At 36.8% G+C, this 23,584-nt stretch overlaps 1 protein-coding gene across 1 annotated transcript in view; it reads right to left on the minus strand.

Moving 5' to 3' along the window:
- LOC149822738 (succinate-semialdehyde dehydrogenase, mitochondrial-like) overlaps positions 1–23,584 on the minus strand; it is a 165,456-nt gene that overhangs the window by 27,085 nt on the left and 114,787 nt on the right. The window contains exon 17 of the mRNA XM_089980026.1: positions 23,247–23,332. Within this exon, the coding sequence (XP_089836152.1) occupies positions 23,247–23,332 (86 nt within the window). The remainder of the gene's footprint in view (positions 1–23,246; positions 23,333–23,584) is intronic.

The following is a 23,584-nucleotide window of genomic DNA, read 5'->3' on the forward strand; positions in this document are numbered from 1 at the left end:
AATGACTACAGTAAAATTATGCGCCATTTTTGTAAGGAACCCAGGCATATCAAACATGTTTGCCCAAAATGGAAGAAGTTGCTTGCCATGACCACCGCATCTCAAAAGGAAGAAAATGTGATCCCCTCAAATGGAGCTCTTCCTCTAGATCAGATCGTGGAAGCGCTTCAACCACTTCTTAAGGGAGCTGTTTCTGGAGCCGCTACATCTACCTACTCTTCCCCTGGTAAGACCTCTTGGCTCTTAGATTCGGGTGCCTCTTTTCATGTCCCCCAACATATGTTCTTTATCTGATTTTTTAAAGAATTCATCACCATCTTTTGTTTCAACTGCCGATGGCACTTTTGTTGAAATTAAAGGAACTGAAAATTTTGAAAAAAAATATTTTTTTATTCCTAAAATTAGATTTATTCCAAAACTAAATTTAAACTTGTTTTCTGTCTCTCAACTCTCGGACCATGGATGTGATATAAACTTCTCATATGATAAATGTTGGATACAGGATCACCAGTCTGGAAAATTGATTGGGGAAGACTCTAGAAAAGATCTTTACTATGTGGACTTTCTCCAAATTCCAAAAGATTATTTTTGTAATGTGCACAAAGACATTAATGTATGGCACAAAAGACTTGGTCACCCCAATGTCACAAAAAATTTGTATCTTCTGTTTGCCAAACACTTATGTAAAGAAAATTTTGTTTGTAATGATTGTACACTTGGAAAAATGAGAATTGAGAAGTTTGCCATATTATCAAAGATCATGTTTACTTCAAAACCTTTTGAACTTGTTCATTCAAATGTTTGGGGACCGGCACCCATTATTTCAAAAGGAGGGTTCTCCTATTATGTGATATTTGTGGATGATTTCTCTAGATTTACTTGGATATGTTTTCTCAAATATAAACACGAGGTTTTTGCAACATTTAAATCTTATCATATGATGATTAAGAATCAATTTGACGAAAATTTAAAAATTATTAGAACCAATTCTGGGGGAGAATATATTTCAAATGATTTTAAAAGTTATCTTGAGAAATATGGGATAATTCATCAAAAATCTTGTCCCAAAACACCCCAACAAAATGGTTTGGCCAAAAAGAAACATAGGCACATTATTGAGACTGATAAAGTGGTGTTTTGGGACTGGATATCATACCACACCCGAATCCACCTGTATAGCCTTTATGTACAACTTTATATTGTTTTATTTCATTCCGGGTCTGGATATTATACCAGACCCAGACCCAGACCCATATTGTACACTCAAAACATATTAATATACCCTCTTTAGGTCACGATTTCACATATTGAAATCGTGACAGTTGCAACCCCTTTCTTCTTCTATTCCTTTTCTCTTTCTCGACGCAGTTCCTGTGAAGATTCTAACAGTGAAAACCAGGACCCTGCTCATTTCCAAAACATCCCAAAAAGATTTTGGGCCGAAGTTGCCCTTGCATCTGTCTATCTTATCAACCGTCTTCCATCCAAAACCTTGGGTAAAATTTCACCATTTGAAATTTTGTATAAAAGAGATCATGATTATAGTAGGTTAAGGGTTTTTGGGTGCAAATGTTTTATTTTGACAGATAAAAATGATAAACTTTCTCCTAAGGTCATTCCATGTGCCTTCCTTGGGTATTCCGAGACTTAAAAAGGATTTCGGTGCTACGACATCAAGAATGATAAGTTATGTGTCTAGAAATGTAAGCTTTCTAGAAAATGTTAGTGGGTTCGAAAAATCTAAATCTCCTGAGGAAAATATGGATTATTCTTTTTTATTTGATCTTTTGTCAAGGGATTATGACATCACTGATGAGGAATCCACACCAAGTGAAAATGAAGTAGAAGAGAATGTCAATCCTCCTCAGCCTTTTATCTATCATGAGGCCGATGATAGATCTTCTAGGGAACCTGTTGTATACAGACATAGAGACCAAAGCAGTTTTAAAAGTGCTATAGAAAAATATAGTGAGCCTAGTGAAACAATCACTTTGGGTGAAAGTTCTCAAAGAACTGAGAGAAATAGGAGACCTCTTTCTAGATTCATATCTTATGACTCCTTTTCTCCCAAACATAGAGCATGCCTTAGTGCCATACACTCATACGTTGAGCCTAAAATTTTTAAAGAAGCCAAAAAGATAAATGAATGGGTAGAAGCCATGGAAAATGAACTAAGAGCTCTTAGGAAAGCTAGAACATGGGAGTTTCAGGATCTTCCTAAAGGAAAGAAAAGTATAGGATGTAGGTGGGTTTTTAAAGTCAAGATCAAGAGTGATAAAACTCTTGAAAAATATAAGGTGTATCTAGTTGCTAAAGGATATGAACAAGAATATGGGGTAGACTATGATGAAATGTTTGTCCTCGTTGCTCGAATGGTTACAGTTAGATCCCTTATTATCATCGCATCAATTAAAAAATAGAATATTTATCAAATGAACGTTAAAAATGCTTTCTTAAATGGAGATTTAAATGAAGAAGTTTATATGACTGCTCCTCTTGGAATGGATTGCCCTAATGGTAAAGTTCTCTGTTTACGAAAAACTCTTTATGGTCTAAAACAAGCTCCCAAAGCTTGGTATGACCGATTTAACAGTTTAATGATGAAAAATGGATTTGTCTCATGCTATACTGACACTACCTTATTTGTAAAGAAATCTGATGCAGGAATTGTAATCTTTCTGCTATATGTTGATGACATATTAATTACAGGTGATGATACCAAGAGAATTAAAAAAATTAAGTCTGTGCTAACTGAAAATTTTGAAATGTAAGACTTAGGTTTTTAGACATACTTTCTGGGCATTGAAGTTGCTTTCTCTCATAGAGGATATTTTTTATCCCAAACTAAGCTTGCTTGTGAGATAATTGACAAAGATAATTGACAGGTCAGGCATTACTGATGACAAAATTTGTGAAACACCCGAAGTTGTTGGATCCAAGATGAGGATCGATGATGGGATTATTTTGGACAATCCTACTCCTTACAAACAGTTGGTTGGGTCATTGATGTATCTTAGCATCACTAGGCCTGATATATCTCATGCAGTTCACATTGCAAGTCAATTCCAACATGCTCCTACATCGGTTCACATGAGTGCAGTCCTTCGAATCATCCGATATATAAAGGGAACAACAAATAAGGGAGTATTTCTTTCTTCATTCTCTGAACTCCGCCTGTGTATAACTGTTTAGTTATACACTGCCGGTCCCAAGCCCGGATAAAGGAGGGTTGCGGTAAGCCTGTGACAGCCAGCATAAAAACTTAGTCATACCCTATGAATATGAACCAATATGAGAATTTCGTTGGGGCGTTCCCTACTGAGCGACGCGCTGTACTCTATAGGCCCGGAGGCAGTGATAAATGGGCAAGGGTTGCTAGGTCGTCGCCCGGAAGCGACGCGTCACACCGGCGCCCGGGTGTGGTGTCAAATAGGCAAGGGTTCCCTCACTTTGTTGGACGGGTGGGGGTAAAGAAGTTAGTCCAAGACCATAAAATTAGGTTAGCCACTTGGAACATAGGATCTTTAACTGGTAAGTTGGTAGAGTTAGTAGATGTTATGTGTAGGAGAAAGATGAATATTTTATGTCTACAAGAGACCAAATGGGTAGGTGAGAAAGCAAAAGTGACAGAACCTTGGGGATATAAGATTTGGTATACAGGAATAAATAGGAATAGGAATGGAGTAGGGATTGTTATGAGTCATGAGTTTATAGATAATATAGTTGAGGTTCGTAGGAAGAGTGATAGGATTTTACTTATTAAATTAGTATTAGGTACGAATATTATTAATATTATTAGTGTTTATGCACCTCAAGTAGGTTTAGATGATTCCATTAAGCGTCAATTTTGGGAAAATTTAGATGGAGTAGTACAAGGGATATCTTATGGAGAAAGGCTTTTCATCGACGGTGACCTTAATGGGCATGTAGGCATTAGTAGGGATGGATTTGAGAGTATCCATGGAGGCTATGGTATAGGAGAAAGAAACGAAAGTGGAGAAAGGATTTTAGATTTTGGTTTGTCCTATGATATGATCTTAGCAAACATTTGGTTTAGGAAGAGGGAGTCTCACCTAGTAACATTTAAAAGTGGGGTTAATACGAGTCAGATAGATTTTTTCCTACTTAGAAAGAGAGATAGGGGTTGTTGCATCGATTGTAAGGTTATACCGGGAGAAAGTGTAGCTACACAACATAGAGTCTTAATTTTAGATCTTAAAATTAGACAATACTGCAAAAGGGATAGACATATGATAGATCCTAGAATTAAGTGGTGGGCACTGAAAGAAGCTAAACAAGGAATGTTTGTAGAGCGGGTAGTTAAAGAAGTTGATTGGTGTCTCGAGGAGGATTCAAAATCTATGTGGAATAAGATAGCGGGTGGCATGAGAAAGGTGGCTAAGGAGGTATTGGGTGAGTCTAAAGGTGGTGCACCGCTAGGTAAGGATACATCGTGGTGGAACGAGAATGTCAAATTAGCTATTAAGGTTAAAAGAGAGTGTTATAGAAATCTAAGTAAAAATCGTGATAATGAGAATTTGGAGAAGTATATGATAGCAAAGAAGGAAGCTAAAAAAGTAGTTCGGAACGCGAGGGATAAGGTATATAAGGAGGTTTATGACAAGTTGGATACCAAAGAGGGTGAGAAGGATATTTATAGGCTTGCAAAGATGAGAGATAGGAAATCGAGGGATCTGGGTATGGTTAGATGTATCAAAGATGAAACGCAAAGGGTTTTAGTCAAAGATGAGGAGATTAAGGAGAGATGGAAAGATTATTTTGATAAGCTATTTAATGAAAGTCATGCTCAGGATCTTGGAGACTTTTCAATTCCTTTTCATGAGATGAATCGTGACTTCATACGCAAGATTCAAAAGAAAGAAATTGCAGAGGCTTTGAAGAAAATAAAATCAAGAAGGGCAGTTGGCCCAGATGGTATACATATCGAGGCTTGAAAATGCTTGGAGAGAAAGGTTTAGAATGGTTGACAAATCTTTTTAACAAGATTTGACAGACAAATAAGATGCCTAATGAGTGGAGGAAGAGTACTTTGGTGCTTCTATATAAGAATAAGGGTGATATACAAGATTGCACAAACTATCGTGGTATAAAACTCATGAGTCATACTATGAAACTTTGGGAGAGGGTGATTGAGTCTAGGTTGAGGAAGATTCTCATGATATCGGAGAATCAATTTGGTTTTATGCCTGAAAGATCAACTATGGAAGCTATACATCTTCTTAGACAACTTATTGAGAGAAATAGAGAGAGGAACAAAGATTTGCATATGGTTTTTATTGATTTGGAGAAGGCTTACGAAAGAGTACCTAGGGACGTTCTCTGGTGGACAATGATGAAGAAAGGTGTTTCTCTCAAGTACATTAGTATAATTAAAGATATGTATGAAGGAGTAGTAACCAATGTCCGCACTTGTGGAGGGGTGACAACCAATTTTCCTATAACGATTGGGTTACATCAAGGATCTGCTTTAAGCCCTTTCCTATTTGCTATAGTGATGGATGAGCTTACGAGATCAATTCAAGAAAATGTGCCTTGGTGTATGTTGTTTGCTGATGATATTGTTTTGATTGATGAGTCTAGAGCTGGGGTTAATGCTAAGTTAGAATTATGGAGACAGACATTGGAAGCAAGTGGTTTTAAGTTGAGTAAGAGTAAGACAGAATACATGGAATGTCGATTTAGTAAGCAACGAAGTAGTGATGGGAGTGTAGTGAAGCTTGGTGAGCACGAAATACCGGTGGATGATTCTTTCAAATATTTGGGATCTATCATTCAAAAGTATGGAGAAATTGATGGAGATGTAAATCATAGGATAAAGGTTGGGTGGATGAAATGGAAGAGTGCAACTGGAGTGTTGTGCGATCGTAGAATGCCATTGCAGTTGAAAGGAAAGTTTTATAGGACGACTATTAGGCCCGCTTTACTATATAGTACGGAATGTTGGGCTGCCAAGAGACATCATATTAAAAAAATGAGTGTAGCTGAGATGCGTATGCTGAGATGGATGTGTGGAAATACAATAAAAGATAAGATTCGGAACGAGGAGATACGTAAGAAGGTAGGCGTTGCACCCATTGAAAATAAGATGAGAGAGAATCGTTTACGGTGGTTTGGACATATTCGACGAAGGCCTAATGATGCTCTAGTTAGAAGGATGGAGAAATGGGAAAATATATTAGTTAAAAGAGGTCAGGGTAGGACTAGGAAGACATGGATGGAGGTGATAAGAAAGGATATGAATGCTTTGAACCTCACCGAGGACATGGCATTGGATAGAAATGAATGGAGAAGGATTCATGTGGAAGACCCATGATTATTTTCTTTGTTGGTTCTTATCGCCGACCCCAATTGTTTTGGAATGAAGGCGTAGTTGTTGTTGTATATTGACTCTGATTGGGGAGGAGACCCTAATAATCGTCACTCCACCACTAGTTTTTGTATCTTTTTAGGTGAATCGCTAGTCTCTTGGAGGTGTAAGAAGCAACAAAAGGTTTCTTTGTCCTCCACTGAAGCTGAACATAGAGCCATGGCATCCACAACCATGGAAATTGTATGGATTCGACGTCTTCTAGAAGATATGGGTGTTTATATTAAAGAGCCAACAAAGCTATGCTGCGACAATAAAAATGCAATATATATTGCCAAGAATCACACATTTCATGAGCGCACAAAGCATATCGAGATGAACTGCACTATGTCAGAGAAGAATACTTGAAGAGGATTATTGATCTCCCGTATGTAACATCTGAGTATCAATTGGCCGACTTCTTCACTAAGGCACTTTGTTCGCCTAGATTTCACTTCCTTCTTGGCAAACTTGCGGTCATCACATCGTAAGTTTGAGGGGGGGGGTGTTAAAATGTAATCCCTAAATCTAGTTGTATGTATATATATCTGTATATATATATATATATATATATATATATATATATATATATATATATATATACATGTATCTCTCTCTATATAAATATTTATTTTCCAAATATACCCAAAAAGGGTATTCCTGTAATTTTCTATTTTACGCATATTCCATTTGGAATATGATTATAATATTTATTTTTATTTTTTATTTATTTTTCTCTTTTATTTTTTTATTTTTTTGTTTTTCTTAGTTTGCGCCACCTAGTCCCCCCCCCCAATAGAGTCGTTGGGGGCTCCCAACGACTCCTTTGGGAGCCCCCCTTGTGGCTTCTTTTGATGTATATAAATAGGGGTGTTCCCCCTTGTAATTTGTTAAGGCTTGAGTGACTCAAGCTCCTCCTTTTCATTCAATATATTATTGTTACATGCATTTGGGCATGTTTGCATTATTTTACGCCTTTGTGCGTATTTGTTCAAGTGTGGTGTTAAAATGTAAAATTGTACATATATATATATATAAAATATTATTATTATATTATTATATATATATAAATATATTTTTCATTTTTTCTTTTATGTAACTTTTTTTCCTTTATTTTTAATTTTTTTGTCTTTATGTCATCTAGTTCAGTTTGAACTAGAATGACTGTTGCTAGTCAAGTCCTGCCCAGACTTGACTAGCAATAGAGTTGTTGGACACAGTCCAACAACTCTATTTAGAGTCGTTGGACTGTGTCCAACAACTCTATTGAGTCCTCCTCTTTCAGCTGTGTATATAAAGGGATGCAGCCCCTCTTGTATTCTATTCCAATGCTTCTTAAGCAATTGGTTTTTCATATCAATAAATAATATCTTTTTATTTTTTTTGTTTTCAGTTATACCCTTTTTAAGGGTTATGCTCTAGTATCATTCATGACACTTTCCCTTGTAAATCTAAGCTCGTGTTTCGAAGATTCATATTTCATTTCATGGTATCAGAGCCACGGAAGTACTAGATCTTGAGGAAAAGCTGCCTCAGTTTTTGTGCCCGTTTGCAAAAGTGTTCGTCACTTGAAGAGAAGTGTTTTATCACTTCATTGGGGAAGATTTCACATCTTGTTTTATTGTATTTTCGTCTTTCTTTTTCATTTCTCTTCTCGTTTTTCTTCTATCCATATTCCTTCTCTCCCTGTAATCAATGGATGACAATGATAAAGTCACCATCATGCCTATGAAACTAAGCGATACGAACTATGTAACATGGGCTTCAATCATGAAGCACCATATATGGGAAAAAGGCCAATGGGGGATTGTGGATGGTTCCGATTCGGAACCTAAGCTATCTCTTACTAAAAAGGAGGGAGATAAAGAGGTTCCTCTATCGAAAGAAGAGAAAATCAAGGCTTTTGCCTCATACGAGAAGAAATTGAAAGAATGAAAAATATCTCATGTGAAGATAATGTCATGGCTTATCAATAGCGTTGACATTAAAAAAGGCTCAAGTCTTGCAAAATTTGATCATGCTGATAAGGCATGGAAATACCTTAAGAATATGTATTCCCTTAAAGATATTGCACACGTGTGCAACCTCCAAGAAAAAGTTCGAATGATGACATAAGGAGACAAAACTATTCGTGAATATTACAATGGGTTGTCCGAACTTTGGGAAGAACTTTCCCTTTTAGAACCAAAGTGGCATTGTGCCGAAGACATCAAGCTTTGTCAGAAACAACTCGATGCTGAACATTTTTACCAGTTTATCACTGGATTAAGGTCGAAATTTGAAACCACTAAATCGGCCCTTCTTCACTGAGGAAAAATTCCTTCTATTGTTGAAACTATTGAAAAGTTAACAATGGAAGAAAATCGTCTCCGGAAAGGTTCTTCAAAAATTGAAGATGATTCCGTTTTAGTCATATCTAGACCAGGGAATCATGTTCGATCATATAGGCCTTCTCACTTTAACCGACAAAATGGTAACTATGATAAGAAGAAAGTTATTTGTCATCATTGTCATGAACCGGGACACTACAGGCCACAATGTCCCAAACTTAAGGAGCTGAGAGAAAAAATAGCTGCAATTGCTGGATCGGAGCCTAAAGATCAAGATGCACCAGTTTCCCTGGCCTAACTAATGGAGATTTTTCAGCCTCTCATCAAAGGTGTCTCTTCCTCATCTCAAGCTTCAACCGGCGCAGCAAGCTCATCTTTTTCTGATCCAGGTAAATTTTTTTGGATCCTTGACTCAGGTGCATCTTTTCATATGACCCCAAATAATCAAAGTCTATTCAAATATGTTAAAAATAAAACAAGTATGTCAAAGGTCTTTACTGCTGATGGGACTTCTCTTGAAATAGAAGGAATAGGAAATTTTGAAAAAATTTATAAAACAAAGAAATTTTCTATTCCAAAAATTAGACATGTTCCCAAATTCAATTTAAATCTTTTATCTGTATCTCAAATTTCTGATTGTGTGTAATATTTTCTTTTCTTCTCATGGTTGTTGGGTATAGGATCGTCAGTCAAGCAAGTTGATTGGGAAGGCCATAGAGAAGGACTCTATTACATGAATTTTTTGGAAATGCCGAAGAAAACTTTTTGTTATAATAGTCAGAAAATAGAGTTGGAACTGTGGCATAAGAGACTTGGTCACCCACACATAGCCAAAATCCAACATTTTCCAAATCTAGAAAAATTTTGTAACTCTGAATCATTTGATTATAAAAATTGTATTCTCGGCAAAATGAAAAGATTACCATTTCAGAACAGAACCTTTTTATCTTCAAGACCACTTGAATTAATACACTCGGATGTTTGGGGTCCTGCACCAGTAATTTCTAAAGAAGGATTTGTTTACTATGTTATTTTTGTCGATGATTTCTCTCGACATACGTGGATTTACTTTCTCAAACATAAGTAAGAAGTATTTTCATACTTTCAAACTTTTCATAATATGGTTAAAAACAAGTTTCAAAATGATATTACTATTTTTCGCACAGATTCAAGGGGAGAGTTTTTATCCACAGATTTTCAAAATTATCTTAAATTGCATGGCATCACACATCAAAGATCTTGTCATTATACAACTCAAAAAAATGGACTGGCGAAACGAAAACATCGTCATATTATAGAAACTACTAGGACTTTATTAATAGCAAATCAAGTCCCGAAAGACTTTTAAGCAGAAGTTGCCTTAACTGCCACCTATCTCATTAATAGGATGTCATCTTCTTCGTTACAAAATATCACTCCCATTGAAAAACTTATGAACATTTTTTCAGATTACTCTAGACTAAGAATATTTGGGTGCAAATGTTTCATATTTACTGACAAAAATGATAAACTTTCCTCTCGTGCGATTCCCTGTGCCTTTTTAGGATATGCTGAAAATCAGAAAGGTTATAGATGTTTTGACTTAAAAAATAATATACTATATGTGTCTAGAAATGTTTCCTTTCTTGAAAAGGAGAGCTTCTTTGATTTTAGAAAATTAAAAGACATCACTGAGTAATCCTTTTTGCTAGATCTAACATCAACATCTGATAAATATGACCTTGACTGTAACTTTGATGATGATCAAAGAAGTATTGATCTTAATCATAATGTTGACAATGAAGAAGTTCATAGAGACACTAGTATCCAATATTCCAGGCGATAAGGGTCTAATCCTCCATGTGCACTTAAAAAATATTCTGACATTCCAACTAGACGGTCATCCAGAGTCTCGAGGCCTCCAGGAAAGTTTGTGTCATACGAGTCCTTCTCTCCTACATATAGGGCAGTCATTGCATTAATTCACTCATATGAAGAACCATCTACATATTTTCAAGCGAAAAATGATGTCAAATGGATAGAAGCCATGAAAGCTGAATTAGATGCACTTGAAAAGGCTTCTACATGGACTATTCAAAATCTTCCTCCAGGGAAGAAAACTATAGGATGTCGATGGGTTTATAAAATTAAAACCAAGAGTGATGGTACTCTTGAAAGATATAAAGCCTGATTAGTAGCCAAAGGTTATGCCCAAGAATATGTGATTGATTGTGAAGAAACCTTTGCTCCGGTGGCTCGTATGACAACTGTCTGAACCTTAATTGCCTAAGCTTCTATAAAAAATGATTTATTTTTCAAATGAATGTCAAAAATGCCTTTTTAAATGAAAAGCTAGTTGAAGAAGTATACATGGAACCCCCTCCTGGTCTAAGTATTACTAAAGGTAAAGTCCTTCGCTTAGAAAAAGCTCTTTATGGACTTAAACAAGCACCAAAAGCTTAGTATGATAGGTTTAGTCGTGTTATGATTGATATTGGTTTTTAATTCTGTTTAACTGACACTGCTTTGTTTATTAAGAATTCTGATGCAGGGATCATTGTGCTTCTTCTCTATGTGGATGATATGATCATCACCGGAAGCGATAAACAGGGAGTTGAAACGATCAAAACACTTCTTAAATCTCATTTTGAAATGACTGATTTAGGCTTGTTGAGATTTTTTTTAGGCATTGAAGTTGCTTATTCTCCTAGAGGATATTTATTATCTCAGACTAAATTTGTTTTTGATATTGTTTCCAGGTCTGGTATTACTAATGATAAGAAAGTCGACACTCCAGAAGTTGTTAACGTTAAAATGAAGATTGATGATAGAGAACTTCTTGCAGACCCTACTCCTTACAGACAGCTTGTTAGCGCGACACTTTCCTATCTAACCATTACCAGACCAGATATAGCACATGTTCACACAAGTCAATTTCAACATGCTCCTACTTCTGTTCATATGGGAGCAGTCATGTGTATTATCAGATACATCCAGTCCCCTCTTTCACGAGGACTTTTCTTATCTTCCTCCTCTTCTCTTGATTTAATTGCATATATTGATGCTGATTGGGGAGGTGATCCCAATAACTGTAACGCCCCGAAATTTTTAACCCAAATTTATGTAAAAAAAAATAAAATTAGCGGAAAGAAGAACCAAATATAGAGTTAAGCAATTTGGAACATTACATTTGATAGAAAACTCAACACAGGTATTTCATTTCATTATGATATGAACATTTAAATTACCATAAACCCAAGGAATCACTGAAATAGTAAATCAACAAGCTCGATCCAATGCCTCATCCCGCAACCGCTCATAAGTCTACTCTTTACTTGAAAATGTTAAAAAGATAAGAATTACACTACCACGTCTAAGTAGGAAAACTGTAACTTTCAATACAGGTATATCATGAATCTAGCATGTGATGTGGGTGTCAAAGATGATTCTCAACATATGTCTAAACAAGTAAGCAGTTTATGCAATAAAAGCCAACATTCATATACATGAGTATGTGAACAGTTATACAACAACCATAACCGAACAGGTAGAGTATAGAGTGCAGCATTAATAAGCATGAGAGGTATGGTATGCAACAATCATAATAATAACAGAGTGTAACATTAATAAGTGAGATGTGTATTGTAACAATCATAACATTAACATGTACAACTCTCAGATAATTATTCAACTACCTCGTATTTACACATTTCATAATTTTATATCTTCATAAGCTCAGAATATAAAGCACGTTAAAAAACATAAACATATCTCTCCAGTATTTCCACTCACTGTGATACCTAACTGCTCTAAATTGTGTTTAAATTATCTTACCCCGCGGGTACACATGGGCACAAGTGACCATCTCAGAAGAGAACGTTCGGGGGTATATTATTCAAGAGTATTTTATTAACCCGAACATTCTAACTGAGACTGAATCCCCAAGAGAGCGACTAATAGCCGAGAGAATCTCCCAAGGGCTAAACTCAAAACAGGATGCATCCCTAACTTCTGCAGAAGACATGGAACTACCACCTAGGACACATAGGTAGTCCTGGTCCCTAACTCCGAGGACGCGGACCAACGAGCCACTTCACTCTCGAAACACAACACAAGTCCTCGAAGTTTTGTACCACCTACCCTCTCCAAGGTAAGCCTTAAAAACTGGTTACATTGTTTAATTATTGTTCTGAAGTTCAGGGCATTTCCCCAACTTCCTCCTACTACCATAACGGTAGATCCCAACCTTAGTCACTTTACCAAGGTATATAAACCATCCATATCCTTTTTCCACATTGATTTCTTAATCCCACTCAGAGTGCTCCGGTGCTTTTAAACTAGTCAAGCACACAATAATTACAATTAAGTTTTCATCACTCTTATTAACATAGCACACAAATCAATAGCACAAGTACCCACATCGAGTAACCATTCATATTGCCCCTTTAGGCAATGCATATATCCATTTGTCACTAAGTGCACCATCATATGATTGAAACCAATATAACAACCTCATTTCTCGAACGCAATTAACATGTTGCATACTGATGTACAACTCCTGATCTAAAATAGAAGTTGGAATGTAATAGAACATACGGTTTTATGTGGAATCTAGGCCGAAATTAACAGAAACTGTAAACTCATTCAGCCTATTTCAGTTATACAAACATAGGAAATTCAGTGCACAAGAGAAGTGACGACTAGGTATCATTAGCTAACATACTGTAATTCTTAAAACAAAACATGGATCACTCAGTCATTGCACAACATTTTACCGAATAATTAAGTACCATATATCATGCTGAGTTACGCAAGAAAACAATAAAGCCAACTAGACTTCGTTCAGCCATAAGAACTAATATACAGCTTGTGCAATAACAATCTGTTCAGCCACTTACTATACTTTACAGAGTAAGTATCCAACAGCATGCTGTGTTACGCAGGAAAACAAAGAAAGAACCATATTCCATTTAGCTAACAGAAATTCATGGTATGTTTTACTAAATGAATTAGACGCATGCGGTGAATCAGGAAATTACGTAAACCTGCTATGTTTCACTAAATGAAACAAACACTAATCGGTTAATAGGAATCTGAACATGTTAAGTGCTATTGAATTAAACATACTCAAATTAGTATAATAGGAGTTACATAAACCATGCTATGTAATATTAAATGAAACAGACTCAAAGGATCGGCTAATCAGCGAAATAACACCAAATCAGGAAGATAAACAGGTTAGATTTTACTAAATTAACCAGGCTCAAATTAGTATAACAGGGGTTACATAAACAATGCTAGGTAATATTAAATGAAACAGACTCAAAAGATCGGTTAACAGGAGCATGTTAAGTTTAACTAAATAAAACAGACTCCAACGCACCCAAATAACACAAGAAAGAAAATCAGGGAAATATTACAGATCAGAACAATATTTCTAGGTATTTATTGTCGATCGAAAAAAGTAATTTTTTTTTCATTGACCGCACCAAAAAAATTAAACAAGAATCGACACCCCTCATCAAGTTTTACCTGATACTACAACAAAAACCCCAAATCGATGGGATTAGGTATTGTCGGTGTAAAAACCGAAAAATGTTGCTACTAAATTTTTGTTTATCTTACAAAATATTTCAAAAAAAAAAAAAGGCAATTTGGGCCTAGATCCACATTTCGGATCTAGGACCCATAAAGGGGCAAGCAGTTATAAATAGTATCAACCAAAAGGAAAAAAAAATAATAAAATAATATTTTTTTATTATAAGGTTAATCTGGGGATCCACAATTGGATCCATTTGGATCCAACTGTGGATCCATATCATTGGGGTTGGCTTACGGGTCTCGGGTCTCGGGTCCGGACCCGAGCCGAGCCTTGTGTAACAGGGCTTATAAGTGTAAGGGGCAACCCGATAAGGGTTGCCCGATAAAATCTGAAACGAAAAAAAAAAAAAATAGAAGAAGGGGCAACCCGATAAGGGTTGCCCGATAAGTCTGGAGCAAAAGAGGGACTCAGAGGTTAGGGTTCTGAGAGAGAACCCTAACGGTATCGCATGGGGGAGGAGGCCTTGAGGCGCAGCCGCCGGCAGGAGGTTCGGCCCCGACCTTGCCGGGCTATCCCTTTCAAAAGCAGGGGGGGCTCTCAGGTGGGTTTCTCCCTCTCGCTTTTTGTTTCCCCAAAGATTTCTCTCTCTCTCTCTCTCTCTCTCTCTCTCTCTCTCTCTCTCTCTCTCTCTCTCTCGCTGTGTGTGCGCACGCCGGAGGAAGGAGCCCATCACCGGCCAACCACAGGCATCAAGGGCCCCTCGAGCATCTCCCTTCATGGCGGTTGGAAGGAGCGTCACCAGTCGGCACCCCTCTGCGACAGCCGTCTGCGACAGCCGTCTCCGGCCACCGGAAAATCACCATAAGAGGTACGGGTCCCCTCTCATGGAAATGGATGAGAAATCGAAACCCTGGTTCGATTTTATGTTTTTCCTTAGGATGGAAACCCTGAAAAAAAAAATATAAAGGGGATTTGGGGTCATCACTTTAGTTGATGGTGGTAGGCGACAGGCCCAGCCGACGCAGTCGGCTGGGCGTGGTGTTAGTTTTGGCAGGGACCAACCGACCCGGTTGGTTGGGTACAGGTGCTGGTTGTGGCAGGGCCAGGGCAGGCCCAACCGACTCAGTCAATCGGCTGGGTGTTGGCCTGGGATCTCAGGTAAAGCAAAGAAGAAAAAAAAAAGGGGTTTTAGGTTCAGTATTCTGATGTTCTTGCTTGGCATTGATAAGTGCATTGACATCTTTGACTCGAATGTGACGTTAATCATTTCTTTTTTTTTTGTATGTTTCATAAATTTGATCAGCCTGTGCATGTTTTTCAATAGTGATAATTTTTGTTTGTCTGTAAAGGAAAAATTTGGAATTGTGGGCTTACGTTAAGAAACTTTTTTAAGGGGCTATGGGCTGGGTATCGGTAGTGGGATTCCTTTTATGTTAGGACCCATGGATAAAACCCTGTGTAGCTTCTTGCATATTCTGGAATAGTCTAAATGGAAGTAGGGGGAGAACTCTACATATGATTAGGGACACATCCGTGTCGGGTTCACACTGAGTTGTTCCACCAAGTAATGGGTGTTTATGAACCTATGTTGGATTGCCTTTTCACAATGCAGCTTGTGCTTTGTTTAAGACTTCAACTGTGTATATTGGCCTGCTTATTTTTACCTTGTTGTCGTGGGCTGAGATCACACTAGGCTGATAGTACAGTTCATGTTCTTTCAGGATGGAGTTCCGTTTGAGATGGGCTTGAAATCATGTTATCCATTCACACTCTTGCTTTCTTTATTTTTCTTACATATGATTGAATATTATCGAAATAATGTCTTCATGGTATAGTTAAATTAGAGAGAAATTTGTAGTCTATTCCATGTGATGAATGACTTGCTTTTGCTGGCTTGTGGTACAGATGTTACAGGAAAATATATACATAAATAGTTGTTAAACATGTAAGATGTTGTTTACTCGCAGCACACACATGCCCAAACTGGGTCTGTGTGTATTCTGTTGGGCCCGGCCGATAGGGTCGGCTGGGTTTCGCAGGATTAAAAAGAAATAATATATATACAGAATTTCAAAAAGGGGATTTTCTTTATGCTGTTTAGGTCTTGACAGCATACACAGGCCCAGACCGGGCCTGTGCATATGCTGTCAGACCCAGCCGACAAGGTCGGCTGGGCTGGATTTGTTTATTAAAACAAAAAAAGAAAAAGAAAAAAATAATAATATATGATTCCTGCTTTTCTTCTTCAGTGATATATTGTTCGGTTTGACAGGAGGAGTATGAGTTTTTAATAGATGTACATTTTGATGGGAATGAGTAGTGTTATGAGTATACGTGTAAAATGTATAGTCATGCTTCTACTAGACTATTGATGTCTCATTTAACATAAGTATGCGAAATTACGGGGTTTATTCGCGTGCACATACTCACAGGAGATATGTATTGGTGGATACCCATATGTGATGGAGGTAGTACACGTAGTGAGAATGTAAAAATGATATGTTTAATAGCATCACTCAAACCACACAAGTTGGTAGGGCACACTACTACACTGTTCCCGTTGTCCTCACGGGCTGGAGTCCCGTAAGGGTTCCCGCAAGGGAGGATGCGGGTTTTCACTTTACTTTTGCATATGGGGTTGTAAACTTAAAGAATCGACTTTAATAAAAATATAATGAAACAAGAACAGTGTAATATACATTGTGAGATATCTCATCTGGAGTATGAGAATCTTAGCTATCCGGTCTTGGGGAGACTGTGAGGATACAAAAACTCCGTGTGCGTTGTTGCCCCTGAACCCAATATTGAGGTTCTTCTCCTGGCCACGGTTTTAGGGAGAATACGCCACTTTACTCGGGAGTGGTGTGTTAGTCACAGCTGTGAGGTTATGGTACCAAGGAAGTGGCACTTGTGGGCGTGGGGTGTCCCTTGTGTCCCCGACATTAGATGTGGAGGTCTAATGTTCCGAAGGTGATTCGGTCGAGAGCTAAGTTGGAACCCAGTAATAAAATATAAATTGTGTGCTAAGCTACCCTGGGAACCTAACTTGACCTCGGGGATTTTACCCGTTTGGTGTATCCGCGGGCGATGAAATTAAAAAGAGGAACTTAAAATTGTATGCATTTAATAGGGCATGCATATGGAAACATGAACTTAAATAAAAGAAAATAAGGTGTTCATACATTACACATATATCATGCATAATTTTGCTATGCATTAGATCAGGCATGGCCTGTTTCTTTTCCCTGATATATGTTGTTGATGGGTGATGGTTACTCTTTAATGTATGTAGAATACCCTGCTTACTCAAAGTGAATACCTGTTATTGATTAAAGTTTATGCATACTTAAATGATGTTGCATGGATGCTTAAGTTGGATTGAGTAGATGTAATAATTGTTTTTCCTTAAGGAGAATTGCATAAAATTGTACTTGTGTTCTTTATGCTCATTTATTTTCATTAAAGGGATCTGTACGCAGAATCCTTTGGATTTCTGACCCCGCCTTTTTATGGTTTTTCACAGGAGCAGGAACTCATTGAAGCGACTGGTGTCTGGGCAAGTCACGGGTGTTACGCACTTGCTGGATACATCTTAGAAGGACATCATGGCTTTACTTTTGTTTTCCTTTTTTTTGTTTTATTAATTGATGTTGCACTTTCAATAATTCATTATGCAAGTGTCTCTAGACATGTTTATCAGTTTTTCAATAAATGAATAATGATTTGATGTTGGTTTGGAAGATAAGTGTAAGCTCTATCGTGGTGTGTGGTTATCCAGCGGTGAGTGGAACTGTAAAGGCCCCAGGTCTCTGGGAATATTTTCACATCAAAAAAAAAAAAATCGCATTTTCGAGGGGATGAGTTGGGGTCGTTACAGTCGGGTTAGGGTTTAGCAAGAAAACCCCCAAATCGATTTGATTTGGGGATTTCTGGTTTAGGGTTAGGCAAGAAAAACATCTTCCCCTTCCAAGACTATCGTTACCCTTACCGGTAACCCCCAGCCACAGTGTTGGGTGTTCCGACAAACAAGAACAGATTGAAAAGCTCGTATATGCGATAATAATCGGGGTTTCCCTTGACCGACCCAACCTCAACCCGATTCCGTCCACACCCAATAATATCAGAGACATAATCCTACCTCTTTCCGGATGAAAAATCGTTGGAGGTGTCGGCAACAGCAGTTGCAGGTGGTCGGCTTCCTCCGGCGCCGGTGCTTCTGCAGGCAAGCGCAAGATCGTCGACGACGAGGAGAAGGGCTCCAGCGAGGTGGGAGGGAAGAGCCGAGAGGAAGAGAGATGAGACCTGCTTTCCCCCTTTTAACGAGAGGAGACCGGGGGTTATGCCCCCTCTTGAATTTCTTGTTTTGCAATGAATCCTGTTATTAATTATAACACAGTCGGGTCCGGGTCCAAACCCCGCGACCCGCGGTGCCACTGTATCGGATCCACTCTAATGTGGATCTGGGTCAGTAATAAGTTATGGATCCACTCAAATGTGGATCGGAGTTGGCAGCCATTTGACAGATCCACAAATGGATCCGGGTCAAAAAAAACGGATCGATGGACCCATAGTATGCTTTATTTGGGTCCAACCCCAATTACCCAATACTTTTTAATTATATTCTTTTGGATCCGATAATGGATCTCAGACCCAATATGTATGAAAATTACTCAAAATTTTGGGTTATTACAATAACAAACACTCAACCACTGGTTTTTGTGTTTTTTTAGGAGAATCATTGATTTCGTGGTGTAAAAAGCAGCAGAAGATATCTCTCTCATCCACCGAAGCTGAATACAGAGCCATGGCAACCACGACCATGAAAGTAGTTTGGCTCCGACGACTGCTTGCTGACATGGGAGCTGAAGCAACAAAGGTTTCACAAATGTGTTGTGACAACAAAAGTGCAATCTATATTGCCAGTAACAGAACATTCCACGAACACACCAAACACATCGAAATGGATTGTTACTACGTCAGAGAGGAATATCTACACAGGATAATTGGTCTGCCATATGTCACTTCAGAATATCAGTTAGCAGACTTCTTTACAAAGCCTCTCGCTGCTCCCTGATTTCACTTTCTCTTAGACAAACTTTCGCTCATTGTACCGTAAGTTTGAGGGGGAGTGTTAAAATGTAAAACTGTACATATATATATATAATAATAGTATTATTATATTATTATATATATATAAATATATTTTTCATTTCTTTCTTTTCTGCAACTTTTTTTCTTTTATTTTTGTCTTTATGTCATCTAGTTCAGTTTGAACTAGAATGACTGTTGCCAGTCAAGTCCTGTCCAGACTTGACTAGCAATAGAGCTGTTGGACACAGTCCAACAGCTCTATTTAAAGCCGTTGGACTGTGTCCAACAGCTCTATTGAGTCCTCCTCTTTCAACTGTGTATATAAAGGGGTGCAGCCCCTCTTGTATTCTATTCCAATGCTTCTTAAGCAATTGGTTTTTCATATCAATAAAGAATATCTTTTTATTTTTATTTTGTTTCCAATTATACCCTTTTTAAGGGTTATGCTTTAGTGTCATTCATGACACTTTCCCTTGTGAATCTAAGCTCGTGTTTCGAAGATCCCTATTTCATTTCATGTGGTTTGAGTGCTTTTGTGCACATCTTTTGTTAAGTATTAGTGCTTGTATGCGTATTGGCTCTTCGTAGATATTTTTACAGTCCATGTAGTTTGCAACTTAAATTATCAAACTTTAGATCCCCGTGCATACTTTGCTCTAAAGTATGTAACTGGGCTTTAGATTTATTGTTATGTGCTGATTTTTATCAGTTGTTACAACTAGGATTTAATTAATACAGACATCTGAATTTTTATTCGAATCTAAGTTTCTGTTTAAACTAGAAATCTGATTTCGTTGATTAAATAAAGATTGGGTCTTATATGGCTAATCAAATCTGTTTTTCTGGAGGATTGGATAAATCAGAATTTGTTTCACTATGTTAAATCTGAACCAGTTTATGTAAAAAGTCTGGTTTAAAAATTGATTTGAAACTTGAACTTTTTAAGTTGCCTAAAAATCTGATTTTTATTAAAAGTTGTCAAATCTGCTCTATTTTGGATATTTAGACAAATCTGAAATTTTTAGATGCTGAATCTGGTCAGTTACAAAAGTTTGGATTGTTAGCTGATATGATAAACCATATTTACTTGGTTCAATGTGTATTCATTTATTTGTTATGAATATGCATTGATGTTACATTGTGAACAACAATTTGAATGTCTTTAATTTATGTTTACTGAAATTTGCAATGTCATTTAAATTGTTATTAGATTGTATAGTGGTTATGTGTGATGGGCCTTTGGAGGCCAGGAGCATTCGTTGCTCATACAGTGATAAATTATAAAATGCATTGCAAAACTATTTTGGTATTATTTTTTAATTAATTACACTAATGAATTAAAAAGGGCAATGACCCAAATTTGTTATTATATAATTATTTGTATAATTTTTTTTGTGTAAAAAACTATTAATTGATTAAGATTGATAAAAGAGACTAAACATTGTAATAATTTTCTTTCTTGGTGTCCCCCTAAAAGGGTGGGAACCAAGGATGGAAGTTATGGGAGAACGTGAGGATACTAAACACCATGTGCATTTGTTGTCCTCAAGAACCCGACGTGTGATTCATGTTCCCGACCATGGTTGTAAAAAACTTCTGCCACTTTTCCTGAGGCTGATGTTGTTAGACTCAGCTGTAGTTATTGGTATACCAAGAAAGTGGCGTCAATGGATGTTGATTTTCTTGTTGTCTAGCATTAGATGATGATTCCTAATGTTCTAATTGACGGTGATGATTCTTGACGTCGATTGCAAAACATGTGTAGAACCCAATAATTAAAATATAAATTATTTGTTAAGCTACAATTGAGAACTGCCTTGAACCTCAGGAATTCTGCCCGTTTTTTAGTATCCGCGGGTTTTTAAGAAAGTAAAAATTAAAATTTGTATGCATTAAATATGAACATGTATGCAAGAGAAATACTGATAATTTAATTTAAAAAGTTATTCATACATGTTGCATTGATTCATGCATCCCTATATGTTTAATTTAGCATGAGATTGTTGGTTATTTTATTTAAACCGCTTATATTGCAAGCTTGTTTTAAATGTATGATGGTTGTTGAGCCCTCTTAAACTTTTTGATTTGATCTATATTAAATTCTTTACTATTGGATTTTGAGAGGGTCTCATACAAGAACTTCGGTTTTTACCCAGTTTTTAAAAATCTTTTTCATGAACTGATGCACCATGATGGAGAGACTAGCTGGCTGAAGGACACGAGGGTTATGATCTAGTGGCCAGGGTTCCGATGTATACGAGATATTTTGCTTTTGTTTTAGGGAACTATGTGAACTCTCAATGGGAACTATTTGATTTAAATAAATTCAATTTCAGTTCATGATTTGATTTATGTTATGTCTGGAGCTATTGTTGGGCTGTGTTAATTAAATCTATAATGTGCCTCGGGTCCCTGAGATATTTCCGCAATGTTTAAAAAAAATTGCAGTTTTTCGAGGGTGAGTTTGGGGTCGTTACATTTGGATTACGATTTGAAATGTCTTGGGTTCGACCCCATTTTACAACATGCTATATCATTGAAGCCACATAAAAATATGGGACATGAGCATGTTGATATGAGAGTATACAAAATATCTATGGTATTACCAAAGAATTAAAATTATGATGACTCAAGATATACAAGAATCTAAATTTCTTGACACATTTTTAACATAGAATTCACATAATATACCTAATAATCATGCTTTGACACATGCTTAAGGGTAGCAATGATCATTATGATACAACAAAAAAAATAGTATTTTGCAAACAATATGAAAAACATATAAGAATAGTATTTAAGATTTTAAAGAAAACCACTCTTGTAAAATATAATTTTCATGACGATATTTTCCAAAAATATATATATTTATTCATAATCAAAACATATATTTCATGTAAACATGCTTACACAAAAACATATATCCAAAGTCAATAATTTTTCACAAGTTCTAATTTTAATTAACTTGAAAACATATTAATAAATAGCTACTATATTTCAAACACTTTAGTTTTAATATATACCATAAATATTTAAAGTAGACAATCTAAAGAAAATAAGAGCATTAGATTATCTTATTGCTTTGAGTATTCATGATTGGTGATAATTATGTATGCTTTTGGATTTATAAATGGTTCCTTAAGAATCTATATATGTGTTATTTCCTTAATGTTACACGTCATTGTTGTCTCATAGTAGACTTATGATTTAAATCTAAAAGGCTTCATTTTAAGATCATATATAGTTCTTGTCTTCTCTTTGAGAGTTATTGGATCCTTTGTATGTGATGTGTCTTAGTGCCTTGAAAGAGAGTAGAGAGTAGGTGCTTGAGATACATGCTTGATGGGTTTTTCAGGATTTTTTCACTTTATTTTTAAATTCTGACCATACATATGTGATCTATGTACTTGATTTTATAGGGATCACCTCTTGAAGTGTTTGATTTCGAGACATGGGTGGGTTTTTATAAGGTTCAAAAAATCAACAGTCCAAAATCTTTGTAAATTTTCAAGGTTCCAAATATCATTTTTTTCATCGAAAACACATGATCCAGGTGTGGATTCCTCGTAAATCTACCATGCCCAACACATTTATGGGGTCAGAACTGTGAAAAAGACACTGAAAGAGCAGAAATTATGTGTCAAGACCAGGGCACCTCGTGTCCAAGTATAGGATACCACGTGTCATAAAATGGATAATTCATGTCCAAGTGTTGGACACTTTGTGTCCCCGTGTCAGCCATGTGACACTCGTGCTCAGCTTTTGGACACTTGCACTTCAAAAAACTTGTGTCTAAGGCATGTCTAGTCGTCTTCGTGTCCATCCGTGTCACACCGACACCTTGGGTTCTAGAAACCCACATTACTTAGCAGGATGAAGCATGGCAGTATATTTCAAATTAGAAATTCCAGTTATTTTTAAATATGATGAGCGCTACCTGCATTGGTATCATTAGCCATCTGAATGGCCTCATCTTCTGTCTTAAAGCGCAATAGAGGTGCAACAGGTCCAAATACTTCTTCCCTACATAAGAAAATGAGCAAATACAGAAGATATGTAAACTTCAAATTAAAGAGGTTTACCATAAGAAATAAAACGTCTTACATTCAAAAGATACACAAAAAGCATAATGGCAATGATCTCGGCCAAGCTGATGTAAATGGTTATCAAGTTATCAAGTAGCCAGAGACAATTCAGAAGGATTGTTCATGATACAAGATCTCGCAGAAGTCCTATAACATGACTTATCTAAAGAACTCATCCATATTGAGTGGT

Source organism: Nuphar pumila, chromosome 11 (genome assembly GCF_984573655.1).
Source record: "Nuphar pumila chromosome 11, dmNupPumi1.hap1.1, whole genome shotgun sequence".
NCBI lineage: Eukaryota > Viridiplantae > Streptophyta > Magnoliopsida > Nymphaeales > Nymphaeaceae > Nuphar > Nuphar pumila.